Here is a 21,429-nt window from a genome sequence, read left to right as displayed (position 1 = left end):
GACATGTCCCGGTCTTATCAGGTCATTTGGGAACATTTGGGGGACATGTCCTGGTCATATCAGGACATTTGGGGGACATGTCCAGGTCATATCAGGACATTTGGGGGACATGTCCCGGTCTTATCAGGTCATTTGGGAACATTTGGGGGACATGTCCTGGTCATATCAGGTCATTTGGGGGACATGTCCCGGTCATATCAGGTCATTTGGCGACATTTGGGGGACATGTCCTGGTCATATCAGGTCATTTGGGGACATTTAAGGGACATGTCCTGGTCAAATCAGGTCATTTGGGGGACATGTCTGGTCATATAAGGACATTTGGGGGACATGTCCCGGTCATATCAGGTCATTTGGGGACATTTTGCGGACATGTCCCGGTCATATCAGGTCATTTAGGGACATTTGGGGGACATTTCCTGGCCATATTAGCTCATTTGGGGACATTTGGGGGACATGTCCTTGTCATATCAGGTCATTTGGGGACATTTGGGGGACATGTCCTAGTCATATCACTGTTTCGCTATTGTTGTGCAATGCAAAATGTAATTAGGGATGTCCCGATCCGGTCATGTGATCAGAAATCGGGTCGATCGTGCCATTTTTCAGAGGATCGGAATCGTGTGAAAAGGATTGGGTTGTTAATTTTTTTTTAATTATGTTTTTCTACTTCTTGTACAGCCTCTCACCCTCCCTCCTGCTGCTTTTTTTTGTTCACCAGTGCAGCTGGCCTTTGGTACTTAAAGTTAACGATGATTGACAGGTTTGTTGCTTTGATCTAGCGAGAGAAGGCTTGTTAGCTCTATAATCAAAGGCACAAATTTGTTAACAATCGTTTAGTCAATTTTCGTTGTCGACAGGCTGTTCTTGGCAGCGTGAGCATCAAAGCTTGAGTGAATTTGAGTGGACTCACGCAATGAAGCGTTTAGCAAAGACAAGCATTTTTATACATCATTGTTCTTAGTGAAAACAAAATTTAGGTCAAAGTCAACAACTAAAACCAAACTGGCTTTGTCAACTTGAATTACAGACTTTATAAACAATACTGCTTCTACTTTCCCAAATAAGTAATCTGTTTCATATACAAATTTTATCAACAATATGCCAATTATTAATATTATGAGTGTATAATGGTCACAAAACTACTCGCGCATTAATAAAAAAACATTTTTTTAAACAGTAAGGCTCAGGTTATTTTCTAATTTTTATCCACCCACACAAAACAAAACCATACTATCCACCTGCTAAGAACCCTTTAACCCATGATTAAAGCGTGATGGCGTGGTGCAAAAACAACTCTCACATGAATCATGTATGTTTGCATCAAGCTTCAAGAAAATATTATCACTTTGAAACCCTGTCACATTCAGATACAAGAACGTCTTGCGAAAATTCCACAATATATCTCGATAGGAACTGCCTATCCCACATGGTCCTCATCATGAGTCTCAAAGGTCAGGAAAATATTAAATTAAGTTGATTATTTTATTAAGAGACTGGAGGCCTGAACGGATTTCCTCTAGCTCCCACAAAACAGGAAGCTGGCGAGATAAGGCAAAGTCAGGGAGCCGGCGTAATCACATAGATGAAAGTATCAAAAGATACCCAAGTTGCGATTAGTTAAACATGTGACAAGAGTCTCTAAAGCGCGTACCCATAGACTTCAAAACTCTATTGAGAGGAATTTGGGGATTTAAGCATTTATTCACAAGAATTTTCGCCAGAAAAGCTCCTGTTCCGCCAGGCGGCCGCTCGCCTCATTCACTAACATAATAGCATTGTACTTTGACAAAATATGTCAAAGAAACGCTAACTGCACGGTTTCTTTGCTTTTAACCAAGAATCGAGACTGTTTTACGTTCATATCTATGAAGAATTCAGGGATTTAAACATTTATTCTCAAGAATTTTCACTAGAAAAGCTGTTTACTTCAGGCAGATGCTAGCCTCATTCACTATCAGAGTAGCATTATACTTCGACATATTTACGTAAAATAAACGCTAACTGCACAGTTTCTTTGCTTTTAACCAAGAATCGAGACTGTTTTACATCAATATCTATGAAGAATTTGGGGATTTAAACATTTATTCACAAGAATTTTCACCAGAAAAGCTGTTTACTTCAGGCGGCCACTAGTCTCAGTCGCTAACAGAGTAGCATTGTACTTCGACATATTTACGTAAAAAAACGCTAACTGCACGTTTTTTGTTTTTTTGCTTTTAACCAAGAATCGATACTGTTTTACGTCCATATCTATGAAGAATTAGGGGATTTAAGCATTTATTCACAAGAATTTTCACCAGAAAAGCTTTGTTTACGTCAGGCGGCCACTAGCCTCAGTTGCTAACAGAGTAGCATTGTACTTTAACATATTTACGGAAAATAAACGCTAACTGCATGGTTTCTTTGCTTTTAACTAAGAATCGAGACTGTTAAACGTTCATATCTATGAAGAATTTGGGGATTTAAACATTTATTCACAAGAATTTTCACCAGAAAAGCTGTTTACCTCAGGCAGATGCTCACCTCATTCACTAACAGAGTAGCATTATACTTTGACATATTTACGTAAAATAAACGCTAACTGCACGGTTTCTTTGCTTTTAACCAAGAATCGAGACTGTTTTATGTCCATACCTATGAATAATTCGGGGATTTAAGCATTTATTCACAAGAATTTTCACCAGAAAAGCTCTGTTTACGTCAGGCGGCCGCTAGTCTCAGTCGCTAACAGAGTAGCATTGTACTTCGACATATTTACGTAAAAAAAACGCTGACTGCACAGTTTCTTTGCTTTTAACCAAGAATCGAGACTGTTTTACATCAATATCTATGAAGAATTTGGGGATTTAAACATTTATTCACAAGAATTTTCACCAGAAAAGCTGTTTACTTCAGGCGGCCACTAGTCTCAGTCGCTAACAGAGTAGCATTGTACTTCGACATATTTACGTAAAAAAACGCTAACTGCACGTTTTTTGTTTTTTTGCTTTTAACCAAGAATCGATACTGTTTTACGTCCATATCTATGAAGAATTAGGGGATTTAAGCATTTATTCACAAGAATTTTCACCAGAAAAGCTTTGTTTACGTCAGGCGGCCACTAGCCTCAGTTGCTAACAGAGTAGCATTGTACTTTAACATATTTACGGAAAATAAACGCTAACTGCATGGTTTCTTTGCTTTTAACTAAGAATCGAGACTGTTAAACGTTCATATCTATGAAGAATTTGGGGATTTAAACATTTATTCACAAGAATTTTCACCAGAAAAGCTGTTTACCTCAGGCAGATGCTCACCTCATTCACTAACAGAGTAGCATTATACTTTGACATATTTACGTAAAATAAACGCTAACTGCACGGTTTCTTTGCTTTTAACCAAGAATCGAGACTGTTTTATGTCCATACCTATGAATAATTCGGGGATTTAAGCATTTATTCACAAGAATTTTCACCAGAAAAGCTCTGTTTACGTCAGGCGGCCGCTAGTCTCAGTCGCTAACAGAGTAGCATTGTACTTCGACATATTTACGTAAAAAAAACGCTGACTGTACATTTTTGGGGTTTTTTTTGCTTTTAACCAAGAGTCCATACTGTTTTACGTCCATATCTATGAAGAATTAGGGGATTTAAGCATTTATTCACAAGAATTTTCACCAGTTAAGCTCTGTTTATGACTGTCTGATTTTAAAATTGAGTGATTTATTAGCTGTTGAAAAAAAATTAAGTTGCTATTTTGGGCAAAAACCTATATGATATGTTAAGTATTGCTATTGATCCTGAAAATATAGGTGATTTTCTCTGCATTTGGTGAGTTTTGTGTATCTAGTGTAAACTGAGAATTCTATTGCCATTTTAAGTTTTGTTATATATAAAAAATAATGATTCTGGATTTTATAAGGGAACGACTTTGAATTTTTTGATGCTGCTGCTCATGGAGACTCCAATATGGCTAAGGCTAAGGTGCCTGTTTTGGTTTTAGGTCAGTAGCAGCTTTGGTTTTGAAAATATTTAAACTTGAATTTTTTGAAAATAGGCCCCCCTACGGATCGGCCGTGCGCCCGTGTCATGTCAATATATTATGAAGTCTATGGTGTACCAAATAGAAAAGAAATATAAAGTCTCCCAGCTCTTGCAGTTAACTTGACGCCAATATAACCTTGTCCGAGCCAGCACAGAGAATGACAGTGATAAAGTTTCATAGTATGAAAAACTATTACCAACACAAGGAAACGACGCAGGTTTGAACTGTTTAAGAAAGTCGACCTTGTTGTTTTAGTACCACTGGCTAGAATTTAATATCTGTGGCCCTGAGAGTGTGGCTGTATTAAGAACACAATACCTTGTTGACCTCCTGAATTTCTCTCCTGTCCTCGGCGGTAGGGCGGTTCTGGCTGGCTGAGTGGTCGTCATGTTTGGTGCCGTCATCTTCCATAAAGGGTATCAGTTGCTGGAATGGACCGAAAGAAAAATCAGCTACAGAACATGTTTATCACTACGAGTGTGAGAATATTTCGAAGAGGTTAGATCTCACTTGTAGGGCTGCAACAAGTAATCGATATAAATAGTTTAATAAATTAGCTGACAAAGAATTTGATATTTCAGTTTTACCTTTTGGGACGTTGTTTGTGTGTAATGTGGGGCTACGTGCGAGAGAGAGCAAGAGAGAGTGCACTGCTACACACTTAGGTTGGTAGCTCAATCAGTAATATTTTGAAGTGTCGATAATTCGATTGTCTTTTGTGTTTTTAGATTCAGGGTGCCTCTGTTAGAGGTGAGTAAATGAAGCCAATTGTATTGTTTGTATTCTTTGTTGATGAGACGTTACTACTAAGCACAGACCGCTAAACTAGTTAGCGACTACGCTAATCAGTGTCTTAAGTGTACAGTGGTACCTCTACATATGAAGTTAATTCGTTCCAGGACTTTGTAAGTCGAAAAGATCGTATGTCGAGCAGGATTTTCCCATAAGAATACATTATAATCCCTTTAGTTCGTTCCACAGGCTGAAAACCTACACTAAATCGTCGTATTTCGAGCATGTCTTCGGATGTAGAAAGAAATGGCTAGTACAATTGTGCGTCAGATGTCGAAAAGATCGTGTGTCGAAGCGATCGTGTGTCGAGGTGCCACTGTATTGCGTTAGTCCTGTCGTGATAAATTTTTGTAAGCAATACACTGTCTCATAAATTATTACCGATATGCGATGTTATTGTCAAGTGTTTTTTTTTTTTTTTTTTTTTAAACCAATTCAACCACTAATGTAGTGACAATACATCATAATAAATCCCGCATTCAAATGTAATAATTTGTTCTAAAATAAAACACAAAATACTAGAATATTAAAAACACACACAATATATAACTTGCCATCTGAAAGCTAGCTAAGTGTATGTAGAATATGAAATGGGTCACAAACCCAACGCCATGTTTGTTTTCTGCCAATTAGAGCCCATAATAAGTGTTGATTTGCTCCAAAATGACTGTCATTTTGTCCTGCAAAGTGGAAAATTTGAAGCCAAATTATTCATTGCCAAGCAGATTTGTCATAATGGGTGTCATTTTAAAGCTTAGTGTTCAATCGGAGGTATGTGAGAGTAACTCCAGACTTTCTTTATGACGTGCTTTAATTTTGAAATGTTCACTGGAAGTATGTTTGTTAAGACGCTGACAGTAACCTTTACACTCTGTTTTAAAAAGTCCACTTGTGTTCTATTTTCGTCACGCATGTGTTGTCAGTTGTAGATTTTTTTCAAATGTTCTTGCATTGTTTCCAAATGCTGTAAACCAGCAAGTTTTAATGTTTGAAGTGTGACTTTTTAACCACAAGTTATCGTTTTGGAGAAGACTCCCAATGTTTTATAGCAGGCTAAAGTGGTTAGTAGTTTAATTGTCTTTTTTTCCATTAGCTTTAATGTAGCAATGCTAACATTTTACAATATTTAATATAGATGATTATTTGTAGGTCTGAACTTTAGTTCTATGGTGTGTTGCTGACCATTAAACATCTGTTAAAAGAACTGTAGTCCCCTATGCAATCAACAGGCACGTTTGCCAAGTGCACACAGCACACGCAAACACCCGCTCGCACAAACGTATACACAAACACGCACACGGCGATAAATCGCAGCCGGGAAACTTACCAACCTTATTTTTATTTACATTTACCGTGCGATTAATTGACGTATCGCATATCGTGACAGGCTTACAGATTAAGATTTGTTTGCTTGTTTTTCTATTTATTAGTTGTTTTGTGAATATCCTAAATGGGTTTCCTGACCAATGTATCGATAAACGTTGTATCGCCATATCGCAAGATCATCGTTATCCTGAGCTTTGTATCACAAATCGTGTCGTATCATGAGGTACCAAGTTTCCCACCACTAGTTCAAACGGATTGGACGTCTACTAGCGATAAACTCACAGCAGAAGGATGAAAAGAGCTTGTTTTTCTGTTTATTAGTTGTTTTGTAGCATATCCTTAAATGATCTTCAGACCAATGTATCGCAAATCGTATCGTGAGGATGTTCCCACCCCTATTTATTACTTATGCCGACCTTGTAATATCCCCCCATGCCTCTCTAAGGGGGAAAAAAAACACATTACTTTTACATTTGGCTGTGGTTACACGTTAAAATCATGCAATCTTGTCCCAATGCAGGAGTGAAAATGGGAATTCTATGTAAGATTGTGAATGCAAGATTTGTCTCTCCTGCCTTACTGGAACATAGCGGAAGACAGTACAGAGTGGGGAATTCATTCATTTTTAAACACCCCGTGATCTTGACCTTGTCTGCTCGACATTACGCCGAGGCTGATGTGCAAAGGGGCCTTCAAGCAAGTCGCCGTCCCGTCTAGTCAACCTGCTTAATATTATAGTGACTCCTAGTGGTCAACAATGTAAATAGGCTTCACTAATACAGTCCAGTCTAACTTGAAGGTACGCAACGCGCATTTACATCGTCACCTCCTTCAGTCACACAATGATTAATAATGTATATGATGATGGCTGGAAAGTCACAGCTCCAAGAGTATTAAGATTCTTGCTCAAGGATGCTTTGGCATGGTCGCAAGCGAGCTGAGGATTGAATCCACAAACTTAAAAAGATATTGACAAAAATCCATCAAATGAAAGAGGGTAAACAAAACACAAAAGGGATGAAATAGAAAAGATGATTAAAGAAAGCTGCATGATTTAATGAATGACTCGTGTCTGGATGAAGAATGTGGACATCAATTGAAAGAAAGAACAAAACAGAAAAGAACGTACCAGAAGTGTAAAAGAACTAAGATAAATATCAGTAGTACCTGGGTTACGACGTACCTGACTTACGTGATTTCAACTTTACGACGCCTGAGTCTCGTCGTTTTTTGTTGTTTTTTTTAAATGAACTTCTGTTTTGTGATACTTTAATTTTGGCGCAGAAAGCGTAGAGCAGGTTGTACTTCTGCACGCGAGAGCATTTACACACCGCCCACTCCACACACACATATATATGAGGAAGAGCTCAGCCGAGTGAAGGGGTGACAGCCTGCGCGCACCTTTATTGCTTGTGAAACATCCAGAGGTGACGGCTGTATATAACCCCTTTTGTACTGTTTATTGTGCGTTTTCAATTGTGGTCGAAAACTTGGGGCGAGTTTATGCGATTATTTCTGTTGCTCTGCGGACGCTGAAACATGCTAATCGTTTGTTATCGCTGTATCACCAGCCACTTTTAAACACAAATTTCAATTGCTGTTTTTGAAGAAGAGACTGATTTAATTTCCATTTTGATCCCTCGCTACTTCACGGCCTAACTGCATTGCGGTTTGTTTTCCGAAATTTCCGGGTTCGCGGTGAGTCAGCAACCAGCACACTTTTGCTCAATAGATGATGTTTATTGATTAGAAAATGCAGAATAAATTAGATTTATTGATTACAATTCCACAAGAGCAAGCAACAAGTATCAAAAACAAGAACAAGTGGTAACGATGACGTTAGATCTAGTTTGTCAATCCCTGCGTTACCATTACAGCACAACAAACTGTTCCTTAACAATGAAAATCGCTTACCGTGACAAATGAGCGGGGAGCCAACGCTCCGGCAAAGCGGCAAAGGAACAAAGCCAAGCGACCCGTACGTAATCCTCTGGCAGACTTCCGGGGAGTTGGGGGAATCTCCTGACTCTTATAGGTACGTCTGACGCGGGGACACTGGTGGCCACTCCCTGCCCCCACGAAAACGCACCACCCGAACTCGTGAGACCCCCCCCCCCCCCCCCCCCCGCAAGGGTATGAGATTCCCCCCAAGTTGAGGCTCCCAGCGGTTAAAGTAGAATGTTTATTTAAGTTATCTCGTGAGATTCCCTGCTAACTATGGAACTCAAGCGCGTACTATGGTGCATAACAAGTTATCTCATGTGATTCCCTCCTAATTATGGGACTCAAGCGCTTACTATGGTGCAAAACAAGTTATCTCGTGAGATTCCCTCCTAACCATGGGACCCAAGGTGAAACACAATAGAAGTCGTTACAATCTAGGTCAAAGAAGCAATCATACATCACAAAGGCATAATGTGCTAATGTTAAGGCATCACATAATATTTTCCCCCATCACAGTTGTTATAAGAATAAAGGTCCTTTGTGAAGTTGGGCCCCATCAGACACAAATTAATATAAAAATCATGTCGATCGTTTGTGCTACGTTTGTACTTCTTTGTGCTGTAAAAAGTCTTGTTTGTGCTGTAAAAACAATTAAGTTTGTGTCAATGGTTTTGTAGATATTCTGCTTTTAAATTTGTAGTGATGATGTCACGCAGACCCCAATTCACTGTAAAACAGACCCGAAGTGGTGCCGTTCGTTTGTGCTACATTTGTGCTGAATATGTTTTTGTATATGCTTCAATGGTTTTGAAGATATTCTGCTTTTAAATTGTATTAATGACATCATGCAGTCCACCCATTTACTGCAAAATAGACCCGAAGTGCTGCCATTCGTTTGTTCTACGTTTGTGCTGTAAAAATTTTCGTTTGTGCCGCTATCGTTTTATAGATATTGAGATACTCATTTCGAGTGAAGACTTCACTTGCAGCCCCCCAATTACTGCAAAATGAACCTGAAGTGGTGCCGTTCATTTGTGCTACGTTTGTGCTAGTAAGTCCTGTGAAAATTTTCATTTGTGGTTCTATTGTTTTATAGATAGAGAAATTCATTTCGAGTGATGACGTCACTCGCAGACCCCGATTTGCTGTAAAACGGACCCGAAGTGGTGCCGTTCGTTTGTGCTACATTTGTGTTGTAATATTTTTTTGTTTGTGCTTCAATGGTTTTGTAGATATTCTGCTTTTAAATTGTAATAATGACGTCTTGCAGCCCACCCATTTACTGCAAAATGGACCCGAAGTGGTGCCGTTCGTTTGTTCTACGTTTGTGCTGTAAAAATTTTCATTTGTGCTGCTATCGTTTTATAGATATATTCATTTCGAGTGATGACATCACTCGCAGACCCCCATTTACTGCAAAATGGACCTGAAGTGGTGACGTTCATTTGTGCTACATTTGTGCTAGTATGTGCTGTAAATTTTTCATTTGTGCTTCTATTGTTTTATAGATATTGAGATATTCATTTCGAGTAATGATGTCACTCGCAGACCCCTCTTCGCTCGTTTTCTTCACAAGCACGCTGGACAGCGGCAAAAAATACGTCCACAGAGTGACGTAACAAACGTAAACCAAAGAGCAAACTGAGAGAATGGGGTAACGAAAACGATCCACTTTTAACTTTAAATAGAGAGAAATAGAAAATTATAGCGAGAGAGAGAGAGAGAGAGAGGTAAAAAAAACTGTGCCTCTCTTCCTTCTGCCTCAGCACAACTGTTCGTTCACACAGCTCCTTCTGCAAATATCGTCAAACGTGACGTCACAAGCTTGTTTAATGAAACTAAATAAATCACAATTAACAATTTTAATCTGTAGTGATGATGTCACATAGCCCCCCCCATTTACTCCAAAATGGACCCAAATCGGTGCCGTTCGTTTGTGCTGTTTGTGCTAGTTTGTGCTGTGAAAATTTTCGTTTGTGCTTGCTTCTATCGTTTTATAGATATTGAGATCGTCATTTCGAGTGATGACGTCACTCGCAGCCCCTCCATTTACTGCAAAATGGACCCAAAGTGGTGCCGTTAGTTTGTGCTAGTTTGTGGTGTAATTTTTTTTTTTTGTGAAAATGAAACTGAAGAGGTGCTATTAATTTGTGCAACGCTTGTGCTGTAAAAAGTTTCGCTTGTACGTCCATGGTTTTGTAGTTTTTTAGGACTGGAGCTATCGATTATCTAAGTCAGAGGTGTCCAAACTTTTTGCAAAGGGGGCCCGATTTGGTGCGGTAAAAATGTGGGGGGCCGACCTTGGCTGACGTCATTTATGTAGAACAATATATTCAAGCAAATTTTAGCAAGTCACACTTTGTGTCACATTTGCTTTATTTTTTTTTTTAATTAATAATTTCAACAATCTCGCAACTAGCCTTTGTGGTGTACTTTTTTGACTCTCGGGCTCTTGCGAAATATTGCTGCTGTGAAGTTAAACTAGCTTCAAGTTGCTTCAATTTCTCGCTAAGTATCTTCCCTGTAATCTTGTCGTACATATCAGCGTGTCTTGTTTGGTAATATCCCCTCACACTGAACTCTTTAAAAACAGTGACTGTCTCTTTGCAAATGAGGCAGACACAGTTGTTGTGTATTTTAGTTAAGAAATACTCCAACTTCCAACTATCCTTGAAGCGTCGGCCGTCGCATAATCAACTTTCTTGTTTTTGTTGATTGTCACCGTTTTAGAATACTGGGAGTAAAGGGTCACACAGGGTAATGTTGCTTAGAGTGCTGCTACCTTTTAGTGGGTAAATGAGGAGCAGCATTTAGTGTGTAAACTACTTCATATGCTGGTAGCAGTACTGCTGACCAATTTATTAAGTCTGCGTGTGGGCCAGACGTTATTGATTTTATGACAGAGGCTGGGGGCCGGATGAAATTTTTTCCACGGGCCGCATTTGGCTCCCGGGCCGGACTTTGGACATGTCGGATCTAAGTAATTCATTCATATATCAATTAGTAAGCTCGAATGATCGAGTCATCGGATTAAGAACATTTAAGACACTGCAGAAATAAATTTTAGCTGAGATTCCACTTTCAAAAGATCATTAAATGCGAACACTATGCAGGACTGCACTTTCATTTCACAAAAGCAATAATTAAAATGCCTGAGCTTAGCCTCATTAGCTAACTTGCATAGCAAAAGTTCGCGAGTTTAAATGCTATAAAACTCTAATTTTTTATTTTTATTTATTTATTTTTTTACAATACTCTTAAATAAACCCAGATTCCCACAAAAACTGCTAAATATACCTCTAAACTAAACTACGAATTCATAAAAAAAAAATATTAGCTCAAACATTCACTTACAACCCAATGTTGGTCTTAACAGGGAGCAGCTGAATCCAGCCATGTTAGAGCATTATGTCATATTCACTGTAGCCACTAGAGAGCGTTATATCCATTAAGATCAATAAAACTAAACACAAACACTGAAAAAACAAACCATTACCTAATCAAACGAATCCTCCAATCAGCAAAATTTGATTCGAAGCTTTTTTCTAATTAAATTACTTGAGTCAACCGATTAATCGTTGCAGCTTTATAGATATTACAAATTATTTTTACATACAAAAAAATGGAGGGTGGTGACACTACAGTTATTCAATTTACGCGGTCGGTTTGTTCCCTATTAACAGCGATAATTGAGGGAACAAAGTAGTCAGAGAGACCATGAACAGGAGTGCAGGGAAGTGGGGAGAAATTATTATTGGGGGGGGGGGGGGGGGGGATGAATAGACGCATGAGCAAAAACACATAAATAAAGAGAATGTCAGTGAAAAGATACAAAAATGTAGATAATGTATGCTCTGATCCATTTCTGGGCAGTCTTCCAAAATAAGAACTCGAACTCTGGCAGAGAGATGGTAGTGAGGATATGAGCAGGATATTAAAGTATGATCTTGTCGAAGAATAGGACATAGAGAAACTTTTTAATTGCAAAACGCGGAAAACTAAGAGAATTTTACAAGCAGGCATTGGCCTGACTTTGGCTGTGTGAATGTGGGTAAAATGTGCTGAGTGAGGGGGCAAAGATGGATGACGAATGTGGTCGGCGTGTGCCTGCGAGTCATAACCCCTTGCCTCTTCCATGAAAAGATGAATGTGGTTTCCCGCATTGACAGAGAAGAATGGGCTGATGAAGTTCAGCTGGTTGCCTTCCTATAGGAAAAAAAAGTGGGAAAGAACCTGAATAATAAATAGGAAAAGGAGAAAGCAAGAGCACAGCCGAAAGAACATGAAGGGTACGTTTGAAGGAAAGAGTCAAATGAGGTTCAGGCTAGAAGAGAAGAAACAGGGAAGACAAATCTATGAGTACGTAAGGGCTTAAGAATTAGGCCACAACAACAGCTGAAAAAGAAAAAAGAAACGCTGAAGTGCCTTTGGCCCAGCTGTTCATTAATCGGGTCTGTTGCAAATTGGGCCGCAATGAGGTCACACTGCCTGAGTCATTGATTCCTTTTCCTGTTCGGGCAGCCAGTAGTGAGCCACTGTCAGGCAGGCACCTAAAATGTCCTGGATGATATATGGTGGGCGCGCTTGGGCCAAGATCAACAACACTCTGTCCTAGGTGAGTATGTGAGCTGCGGTATCACCTAGTCAGCCCTGAACTGGGCGTCTAGGGGAGCAAAGATGCATGTTAATAAAAGCAATGACGAAAAATAGCTTGGATGCATCGGATCCAAGCTGTTTTTAATGCAATATTATCATATGCGATAATGATGCCACCAAACCAGAACCCCTCAACGCCTTGGCTGTGCTTAGATATTCTGTTCATAAAAGTTATGAACAGAACCAGTGACATAGGACAGCCTTGGCGGAGTCCAACCCTCACTGGAAACGGATTTAACTTACAACCGGTTACACGGCCCAAACTCTGACACCGGTCATACAAGGACCGGATCCTCTGTATCAGGGATTCCGATACCCCATACTCCCGGAGCACACGTCCCCGGGAGACATGGTCGAATGCCTTCTCCAAGTCCACAAAACACATGTAGACTGGTTGGGCGAACTCCCATGGCCCCCTGAGAACCCTGCTGAGTGTATGCCGCTGATTCACTGTTATGCGGCCCGCACGAAAACCACATCGCTCCTCCTGAATCCGAGATTCGACTTCCCGACGGACACTCTCTACTATCCCTGAGTACATCTTCCCAGGGATGTTGCAGAGGCATGTCAACCAAGACAACCCCACAACAACCACCTTGGAGTCTCCAGTCGCTGGAACGGTGCGTAGCAGAGTGTGAAGCGGTTGGGATGAAAATCAGCAACTCCAAATCCGAGACCATGGTCCTAAGTCCGGAAAAGGTGGAATGCCCTCTCCAGGTGAGGGATGAGGTCCTTCCCCAAGTGGAGGACTTCAATTATATCGTGGTCTTTTTCACGGGTGACGGAAAAATAGAACGGCAGATCGACAGGATCTGTGTCGCGTCTGCAGTGATGCGGACTCTGCATCGGTCATTCTCGGCAGACAAAACGGCCGACATCGGTCAGCTTGTCACGCGCCAAGGTCGTCGGCTGATGACATTCCGCTTTTCATAAAAAAACTGAGTACGAACAGAGCAGACAAGTGGAAAACATTGAAGATTTGTTGCAATTCGGGGCTGATCTCTCACATCCTCCATTATCCTCAGGAGGGATTAGCTCCAAGCCAATCTGTAGAAATTGCGGGTCGGCTGCAGTCTTAAATCCAATCAAACAGCGAAGCATAGCCTTGCTGTATGGATCGGTGCACAGTGCATGACCAATGAGCCGGCATCTGTTTATGGAATACCTTAACACGGAAGAGTGGGCATGCATATCTGGGAGTGGGACATGGAAGAGATGTGTTTTGGTGTGCGTCTTGTCATGCGTGCATAGAGGGCATGCTATTACAGAAGGTGGATGGTGACCATAACCGGCCTAAAGACACTCTGGAGACTCACCTGAGAAGCCCATTGGATCTGCTGAAAGCACAGACCTCAAGGGAATAGCTAAGAATTCCCCAGAGTAAAGACCAGAATGTGTGTGTCTGCGTGAGTGTAAATGAAAACACGGCTGCAGAGGTATAAATATATGATACGTCAAAAGCTGGGTTATATTTGACTAATCACAGGGACCACATACATAATTTACATTATTTGCATTTGGGAAAATGCTAACAACTAACTGGAACTTTAATAGCAGAGTAGTGAGTACTGCAAGGGTACAAAAAAGCAATTAAACTCGAAATTTTAGTATATATACAGTCCCTGACAAAAGTCTTGTCGCTTATCCATTTTGTAGAAACAATTGCTAATAACCTGATTTTTAATGATTCAACTGGTTTCAGAAATGGCTCATATGAAAGCTAAGACCCTCCAAAATGATGTTGAATGTACAAAAATATATTTGTTTCACTGAAAAAAGATTTATCATTTAATGAAGACATAAAGGTCAAATTTGGCAGGACAAAAGTTTTGTCGCTTACAGAAAGTAGAATGTAGAAATGTAGAAAGTAGCATGTCGGCTAGCTATCACGCCTCTTGGTTTGTTTACATTCTCCGAAGCCGGGGATGGGAAATGACATATGTCCGATTTAGGTGTCATAATATATCGTTCGGGAGGTGCGACAGTAAAGGTGAAGTCGACAGTTTTGACCATGATGGAGTCATTTTGCCATGTCGTCCTGAATAAGTGCATTTTTATCATTTCATATCCCATTTAGCACAAGACTGTTATTTGTCATGACCATGCCATTTATTTAGCAATCGGGGAAAATACCTGGATAAAAAGAATATCCTGTAAAAATATTGAAGTAAAGAGACAGAAACAATGACATTTTGCCGCTCTCTTCGTCGCGTTTTCCTCGTTGTGAATAGTTGCCCCTCGACGGGCTGACTGGTCCTTCTCATGCCATTTATTTAGCTATTGGGGAAAAATACTTGGATAAAAAGAATATCCTGTAAAAATATTGGAGTAGAGAGACTGAAGCAATGACATTTTGCGGCTCTCTTCGTCGCGTTTTCCTCGTTCTGAATAATTCCCCCCCAATGGGCTGAATAGTAAAACCGATGAGCCGAGTTTCCCGCTGACGTCATCCACCTGTTGGGGACGCTAGAGCCCTATAATGGTAGGCGTGGCTAACCGGCAGATTAAAAAACTACTTTCTCATCATCTGCGCTTTGCTAAATTGTTGTATATAGTCGAATCGTCTCAAAATATGATTCTAATTCACATAATAATGCTATTTAAGACTTTTTCTCCTGTCGTATGCTCTTTAATGTGACTTTTATGATCTTCATGCAATGTAAAGCACTTTGAATTGCCTTATGTTCGAATTGTGCTATATAAATACATTTGCCTTGCCTTGCCTTCAGGCGTGTACGCATTTTAACTTCATTCTGATCCCCTTCCCTAAGACATACCTCTGGAAGTATGGGGTCCAACCCGGCGCAGTTTTCCGAACATTTGTCGTAGACGAGGCGCAGTTTGCGAAACAGCACGGAAAGCATGCGAAGATGCTCCTGGAGTTTTCCCAGTCTATCCTGGTGAGTGTTGGGGTGGTAAGTGACTCCATTAGGCAGCTGAAACCAGAGGAAATATTGTGTTAAGTAAAGGCCCGCATTGATCCCCAATGACTGCTAAACGCACTCTGACTTGTAATAATCCATTAGACTCCTCCAACTCATATAAAATTGATGAATACCATCCTCGCTGTTTAAGAACGGCAGACAATTTGGCAATAAAGACAAGCATGTATGACATTGTGACAAAAACAAAACAAAGAAGTGACAATCGTAGTGACGGCTAGGAAGGAACGAGACACATCTGACATGAACTGCTTGCATAACATGACGCAAGCCTGCCTTCAGGGCAAACGGGGTGAAAAGCGAGTACAAGAAATATGGAGAAAATCAACAGACAAGACGGCAGTAAGCGAGATAAGCAAGGAGGGAGTACGGAGATAAAAATGTTTTATGGCTTACAAAGAAAACTTGTAAATTAAAAAAAGGGGAAAAAAGTAATCCTGTCTGTGCCTATTCTGTGGTTGAGGCCTGTTTGTACAGATCTGTGATTTTAGCAGGTTGCAGGATTGGCTGTTTCCCAGAAGCGGGAAGTCAACCGTGATTAACGCTTTCTGACCTCGTTGTCAGGACACTATGTACATTTACAGTGCACGGCAATCAGACAAAGTAGAGAAATCTGAATAAAATACAGAAAAATGACCAATGACCAATGACCAGGTGTGTGAGCCATATTACATTCATTTTCCACATTTAAGCCATTTCGTTGGCGCCCAAAAAAATGGAAAAATAAAAATTCACGCATGCACACAGCAAAAATGTCATTCTTGGACTACAAAGCGCACCTAACTAGAAGCTGCATCCCACAAATTCTACAAGAAAATGGATTGTCTACATATACAACCCCTAGCAAAAAGTATGGAATCACCAGTCTCGGACGAGCACTCATTCAGACATTTTATAATGGAGAACAAACTCAGATAAAAAATTTGAAAAAATAATGAATTAGTTCAAAAGTTCAACTCTATAGCATTCACAAACACTAAAAGAAATTAATTTTAAAAAATTTTGTGGTCAGTAAATGTTACTTTCGCAGAGCAAGTGCAGGGAAATATATATGGAACCACTCCATTCTGAGGAAAAAAATATGGAATCATGAGAAACAAACAAAGAAATAACAATCAAAACACATCTCTAGTATTTCGTAGCACCACCTCTGGCTTTTATGACAGCTTGCAGTCTCTGAGGCATGGACTTGATGAGTATTTTTCATCAATTTGGTGCCAACTCTCTTTGATTGCAGTTGCCAGATTATCCTTGCAGGTCGGAGCCTTGCTGTGGACCATTTTTTTCCCAATTTCCACCACAGGTTTTCAATAGGGTTGAGATCTGGGCTATTTGCAGGCATTGCAGACATTGACTGGATGAGTCTTTCTCCAAGGAATGCTTTAACATTTAGCTCTGTGGTATGATGCATTGTCATCTTGGAAAATGACAAACATATTTTCAATTGAAGGGATAAGAAAGTTGTCTAAATTTCAATGTAAACTTGTGCATTTATTGAAGATTTAACCACAGCCATCCCCCCAGTGCCTTGGCCTGACATGCAGCCCCATATCATCGAGGACTGAGGGAATTTTAATGTTTTATTCAGGCAGTCATCTTTGTAAATCTCACTGGAACAGCACCAAACAAAAGTTCCAGCATAATCACCTTGTCCAATGCAGACTGTTGACTCTTGACTGACGAGTGGCATTCTCGGTCAACAATCAGCCACAAAATGCAAGCCACCTCCGTATTAAAACGTGTGCCACGATCCTAGTATTTAACATAATACAAAATACGATGTTTACTCACTTCCTCATAAGTCCAATGGTCCTACAGTAGTAGGGCTTGTTTTGAAAAATATCCACGGTGAACAGAAACCTTTTGAAACCCAAAAAGGCTCACACGCCTCTCTCTGGTGCAGCAACAATTTTCTGCAGCCGTTTGGCTGGCATGATGTGAAAAATAAACAAATTAATCCGCAAAATCAGCTGAATCCGCAGTCCATTTGCACGCTAAAGCAATGCTTTATTGTGAGACGCTGACCCGGGTGACGTCACATTCGCATTCGTCCTAAACCCGAGACTGAAGCCGGAAGTCACTCATTTTTATGGCGCGGGATTCAAAAATTCAATACATAAAACGGTCGCTTCCACACACATCCAAGTAGTCCATTTCATTCAGGAGCATAAAACACCGTGTGAAATATGAAATAAACATGCTTTTTGGTGTCAAACACACTTTAAATTTCATGATAATGACTACAACAGAACTTTTCACTATTCAAACTAGGATCTATTTTCTCCACTCGAGGACGATTAATGCTCCATTTCTATCATTTTTTTTCTCTCGGTGGAATTTAATGATGTTCTTTTTTGCACTTTTTCTTTGGCTTAATGCAGTTATGTGATGGGTAACTGTACAGTTTCGCTATAACGACAGTCCATATTAGTGCTGAAACGATTAATCGATTAAGTCGAGTATTCAATTAGAAAAAAATATTCAAATTAAATTTTGTTGCTTCGAAAATTCGTTTAATTTAAGAGCTCATGTTTTTTTAATGCATTCATACAGTGGGGCAAATAAGTATCTAGTTAACCACTAATTGTGCAAGTTCTCCCACTTGAAAATATTAGCGAGCTCTTTAATTGTCAACATGGTTAAACCTCAACCAGAAAATCAAATTGTTTGATTTTTAAAGAATTTATTTGCAAATCATGGTGGAAAATAAGTATTTGGTCAATACCAAAAGTTCATCTCAATACTTTGTTATGTACCCTTTGTTGGCAATAACGGAGGCCAAACGTTTTCTGTAACTCTTCACAAGCTTTTCACACACTGTTGCTGGTATTTTGCCCCCATTCCTCCATGCAGATCTCCTCTAGAGCAGTGATGTTTTGGGGCTGTCGTTGGGCATCATGGACTTTCAACTCCCTCCGCACATTTTCTATGGGGTTGAGACCTGAAGACTGGCTAGGCCACTCCAGGGCCTTGAAATGCTTCTTACGAAGCCACTCCTTTGTTGCCCTGGCTGTGTGTTTGGGATCATTGTCATGCTGAAAGACCCAGCCACGTCTCATCTTTAATGCCCTTGCTGACGGAAGGAGATTTTCACTCAAAATCTCTCGATACATGGCCCCATTCATTCTTTCCTTTACACAGATCAGTCGTCCTGGTCCCTTTGCAGAAAAACCGCCCCAAAGAATGATGTTTCCACCCCCATGCTTCACAGTGGGTATGGTGCAATTCAGTATTCGTTTTCCTCCAAACAAGAGAACCTGTGTTTCTACCAAAAAGTTCTATTTTGGTTTCATCTGACCATAACACATTCTCCCAGTCCCCTTCTGGGTCATCCAAATGCTCTCTAGCGAACCGCAGAAGGGCCTGGACGTGTACTTTCTTCAGCAGGGGGACACGTCTGGCAGTGCAGGATTTGAGTCCCTGGCGGCGCATTGTGTTAGTGATAGTAGCCTTTGTTACTGTGGTCTCAGCTCTCTGTAGGTCATTCACTAAGTCCCCCCCGTGTGGTTCTGGGATTTCTGCTCCCCGTTCTTGTTATCATTTTGACGCCACGGGGTGAGGAGGGAGTTGAAAGTCTGTGTTGCCCAATGACAGCCCCAAAACATCACTGCTCTAGAGGAGATCTGCATGGAGGAATGGGGGCAAAATACCAGCAACAGTGTGTGAAAAGCTTGTGAAGAGTTACAGAAAACGTTTGGCCTCCGTTATTGCCAACAAAGGGTACATAACAAAGTATTGAGATGAACTTTTGGTATTGACCAAATACTTATTTTCCACCATGATTTGCAAATAAATTCTTTAAAAATCAAACAATGTGATTTTCTGGGGGGGGTTTTCACATTCTGTCTCTCATGGTTGAGGTTTACCCATGTTGACAATTACAGGCCTCTCTAATATTTTCAAGTGGGAGAACTTGCACAATTAGTGGTTGACTAAATACTTATTTGCCCCACTGTAAATTAGCTTATAGATATATTTAGCTGTTTTTTGTGGGAATATGTGTCTCAACCATTTGTTAATAGCATTGTAAAAAAAAGTTTGCACTTTATATCATTTAAGCTAGCGGACTTTTGCTCTGTAAGTTAGCCAATTGTTCTTTTTTTTTGTACAAAAATCCTCATTTATTTTTTTATACCGTTTGAGGCCCAGCTCAGGTATTTTAATTCTTCATGTTCCTTATCCGATTACTCGATTATTTGAACTAACTAGTTCATCGATTAATCGACTACTAAAATAATCGATAGGTGCAGCCCTAGTGTACATAGATAAGTTTGTGCTGGGAGAAAAAAAATCCATTGTTAAAAAAAAATCATACAAAAATAACCAGTGTTACTCATTACTTGAGTATTCTTTTCACTGGATACTTTTTTACTTGTACTTGAGTTGATTTTTTTGGATGACTACTTTTACTTAAGTATTATTATTTTGAAGTAACGCTACTCTTACTGAGTAAAATGTTTGGCTACTCTCTCTGTTGGCAAGTGTTGGGAGGCAAAGGGAGAAAGACGTAAGCACCTGCATGTTCCTTAGGAGCTGGAAGATCTCCATGGTCCTTAGGACAATGTCTTGGACCGTCTCCTGGCCAATGCGGCACAACGAAGCTGTGTTGACATCACGAGCTGTCTGGGCCTGCTGATGCTGCTGTTGAGGCAGAGGCTGCCCAGCAAAAGGTGACACTAGTGGAGGGGTTGTCATGGAGACAGCAGGTTGCTGATTGAAGCGGTTCAGACCCTTATATGCCTTAATCAAATAGAAAATTGCAGGTTAGTCGAAATTAATGCCCTTAATCATAATATTTGACTTTACATTTTGTAGCTTGGTAATACTTCTTTAATTGCATTCAAAATAGCGAATGACAGAATTACTGGATGAGTTCAGGCTGATGAATGAACTTATATTGACGCCAAATGGGAAAAAGTAGAAGAGAAATTCCCTTTAGGTAACGTTAAGGCTCGACATTAAGTTCTGTCGCCAACAATAAATAGTTTAAAGTGTCTTTAGATGAGATTCCGAAAATAGAATAACACAACCGACTTGCGTAAAACACGAAAAGTAAGTGGAACAGTGGTTTCCATATGGAAAAGTGGAGCGCTTGTCATCAAAGATGCGTCAAAAGGAAGAAAAGTCGACATCTTTTGGGAAGTCGTCGACTATCTAAACCAGACTTAAACATAGCTTTAGGTGTTAAAGCTAGTTAAGTATCCCATTCGACAGTAAATTGTTACCTGACTGTTGATAATTTGTCTGTGTTGATTGCATGTCAAGTTCTCTCGCTCCGGAGGTTGGAAGTATCGCGAGACATACGTCTGAAACCGTAAGAGTCAAACTAAAAGAGCTAAATAATTTTATAATCAAAGAAATACAGTTTTTGGAGTCGTAAATTATTAGTTTTTGGTATTATAAGTAAAATAATTTACGTTATTGGAAAACTGAATGTTATAAAGACTTCATTTAGGACATTTTTGTAGTTCATATTTTCTTTCTACGTGGCTAGCTTGATTATTACGGTAAAAACCTCAGAAGTCATGCGTTCATGTTAGCTTAGGAAACAGCGTCCCGTTGTGGTGTATATTGAAAATAAAAATCAACAAACTAAATGTTTCCCCAAATTAAATATTTACAACTATCCACAACCCATGGCTCTCTATGGGATTATAATTTAATTAAATCAAAGAGCTGTCAAAGACACTTTTTTCAGTATATGCTCTCTCATGCTCTAAATTTGCTGAAATACAAGCCTCAT

At 39.9% G+C, this 21,429-nt stretch overlaps 1 protein-coding gene across 3 annotated transcripts in view; it reads right to left on the bottom strand.

The window, feature by feature from the left end:
• Window positions 1–20,973, bottom strand: part of med30 (mediator complex subunit 30) — a 62,859-nt gene extending 41,886 nt beyond the window's left edge. The window contains exons 1-4 of one of the 3 annotated variants that reach the window (XM_057827654.1): window positions 20,912–20,973; window positions 20,202–20,426; window positions 15,522–15,680; window positions 4,345–4,452 (exon numbers count right to left, since the gene is read on the bottom strand). In XM_057827654.1, coding sequence (XP_057683637.1) covers window positions 4,345–4,452; window positions 15,522–15,680; window positions 20,202–20,381 — 447 coding nt within the window. In that variant the 5' untranslated portion in view covers window positions 20,382–20,426; window positions 20,912–20,973. The other 2 variants (XM_057827653.1, XM_057827655.1) reach the window with 2 other exon arrangements.
• Between the last annotated feature and the right edge of the window lie 456 nt (window positions 20,974–21,429).

Source organism: Corythoichthys intestinalis, chromosome 22 (assembly GCF_030265065.1).
Source record: "Corythoichthys intestinalis isolate RoL2023-P3 chromosome 22, ASM3026506v1, whole genome shotgun sequence".
In the NCBI taxonomy this organism is placed as follows: domain Eukaryota; kingdom Metazoa; phylum Chordata; class Actinopteri; order Syngnathiformes; family Syngnathidae; genus Corythoichthys; species Corythoichthys intestinalis.
This window is presented reverse-complemented; position numbering and strand designations above follow the sequence as displayed.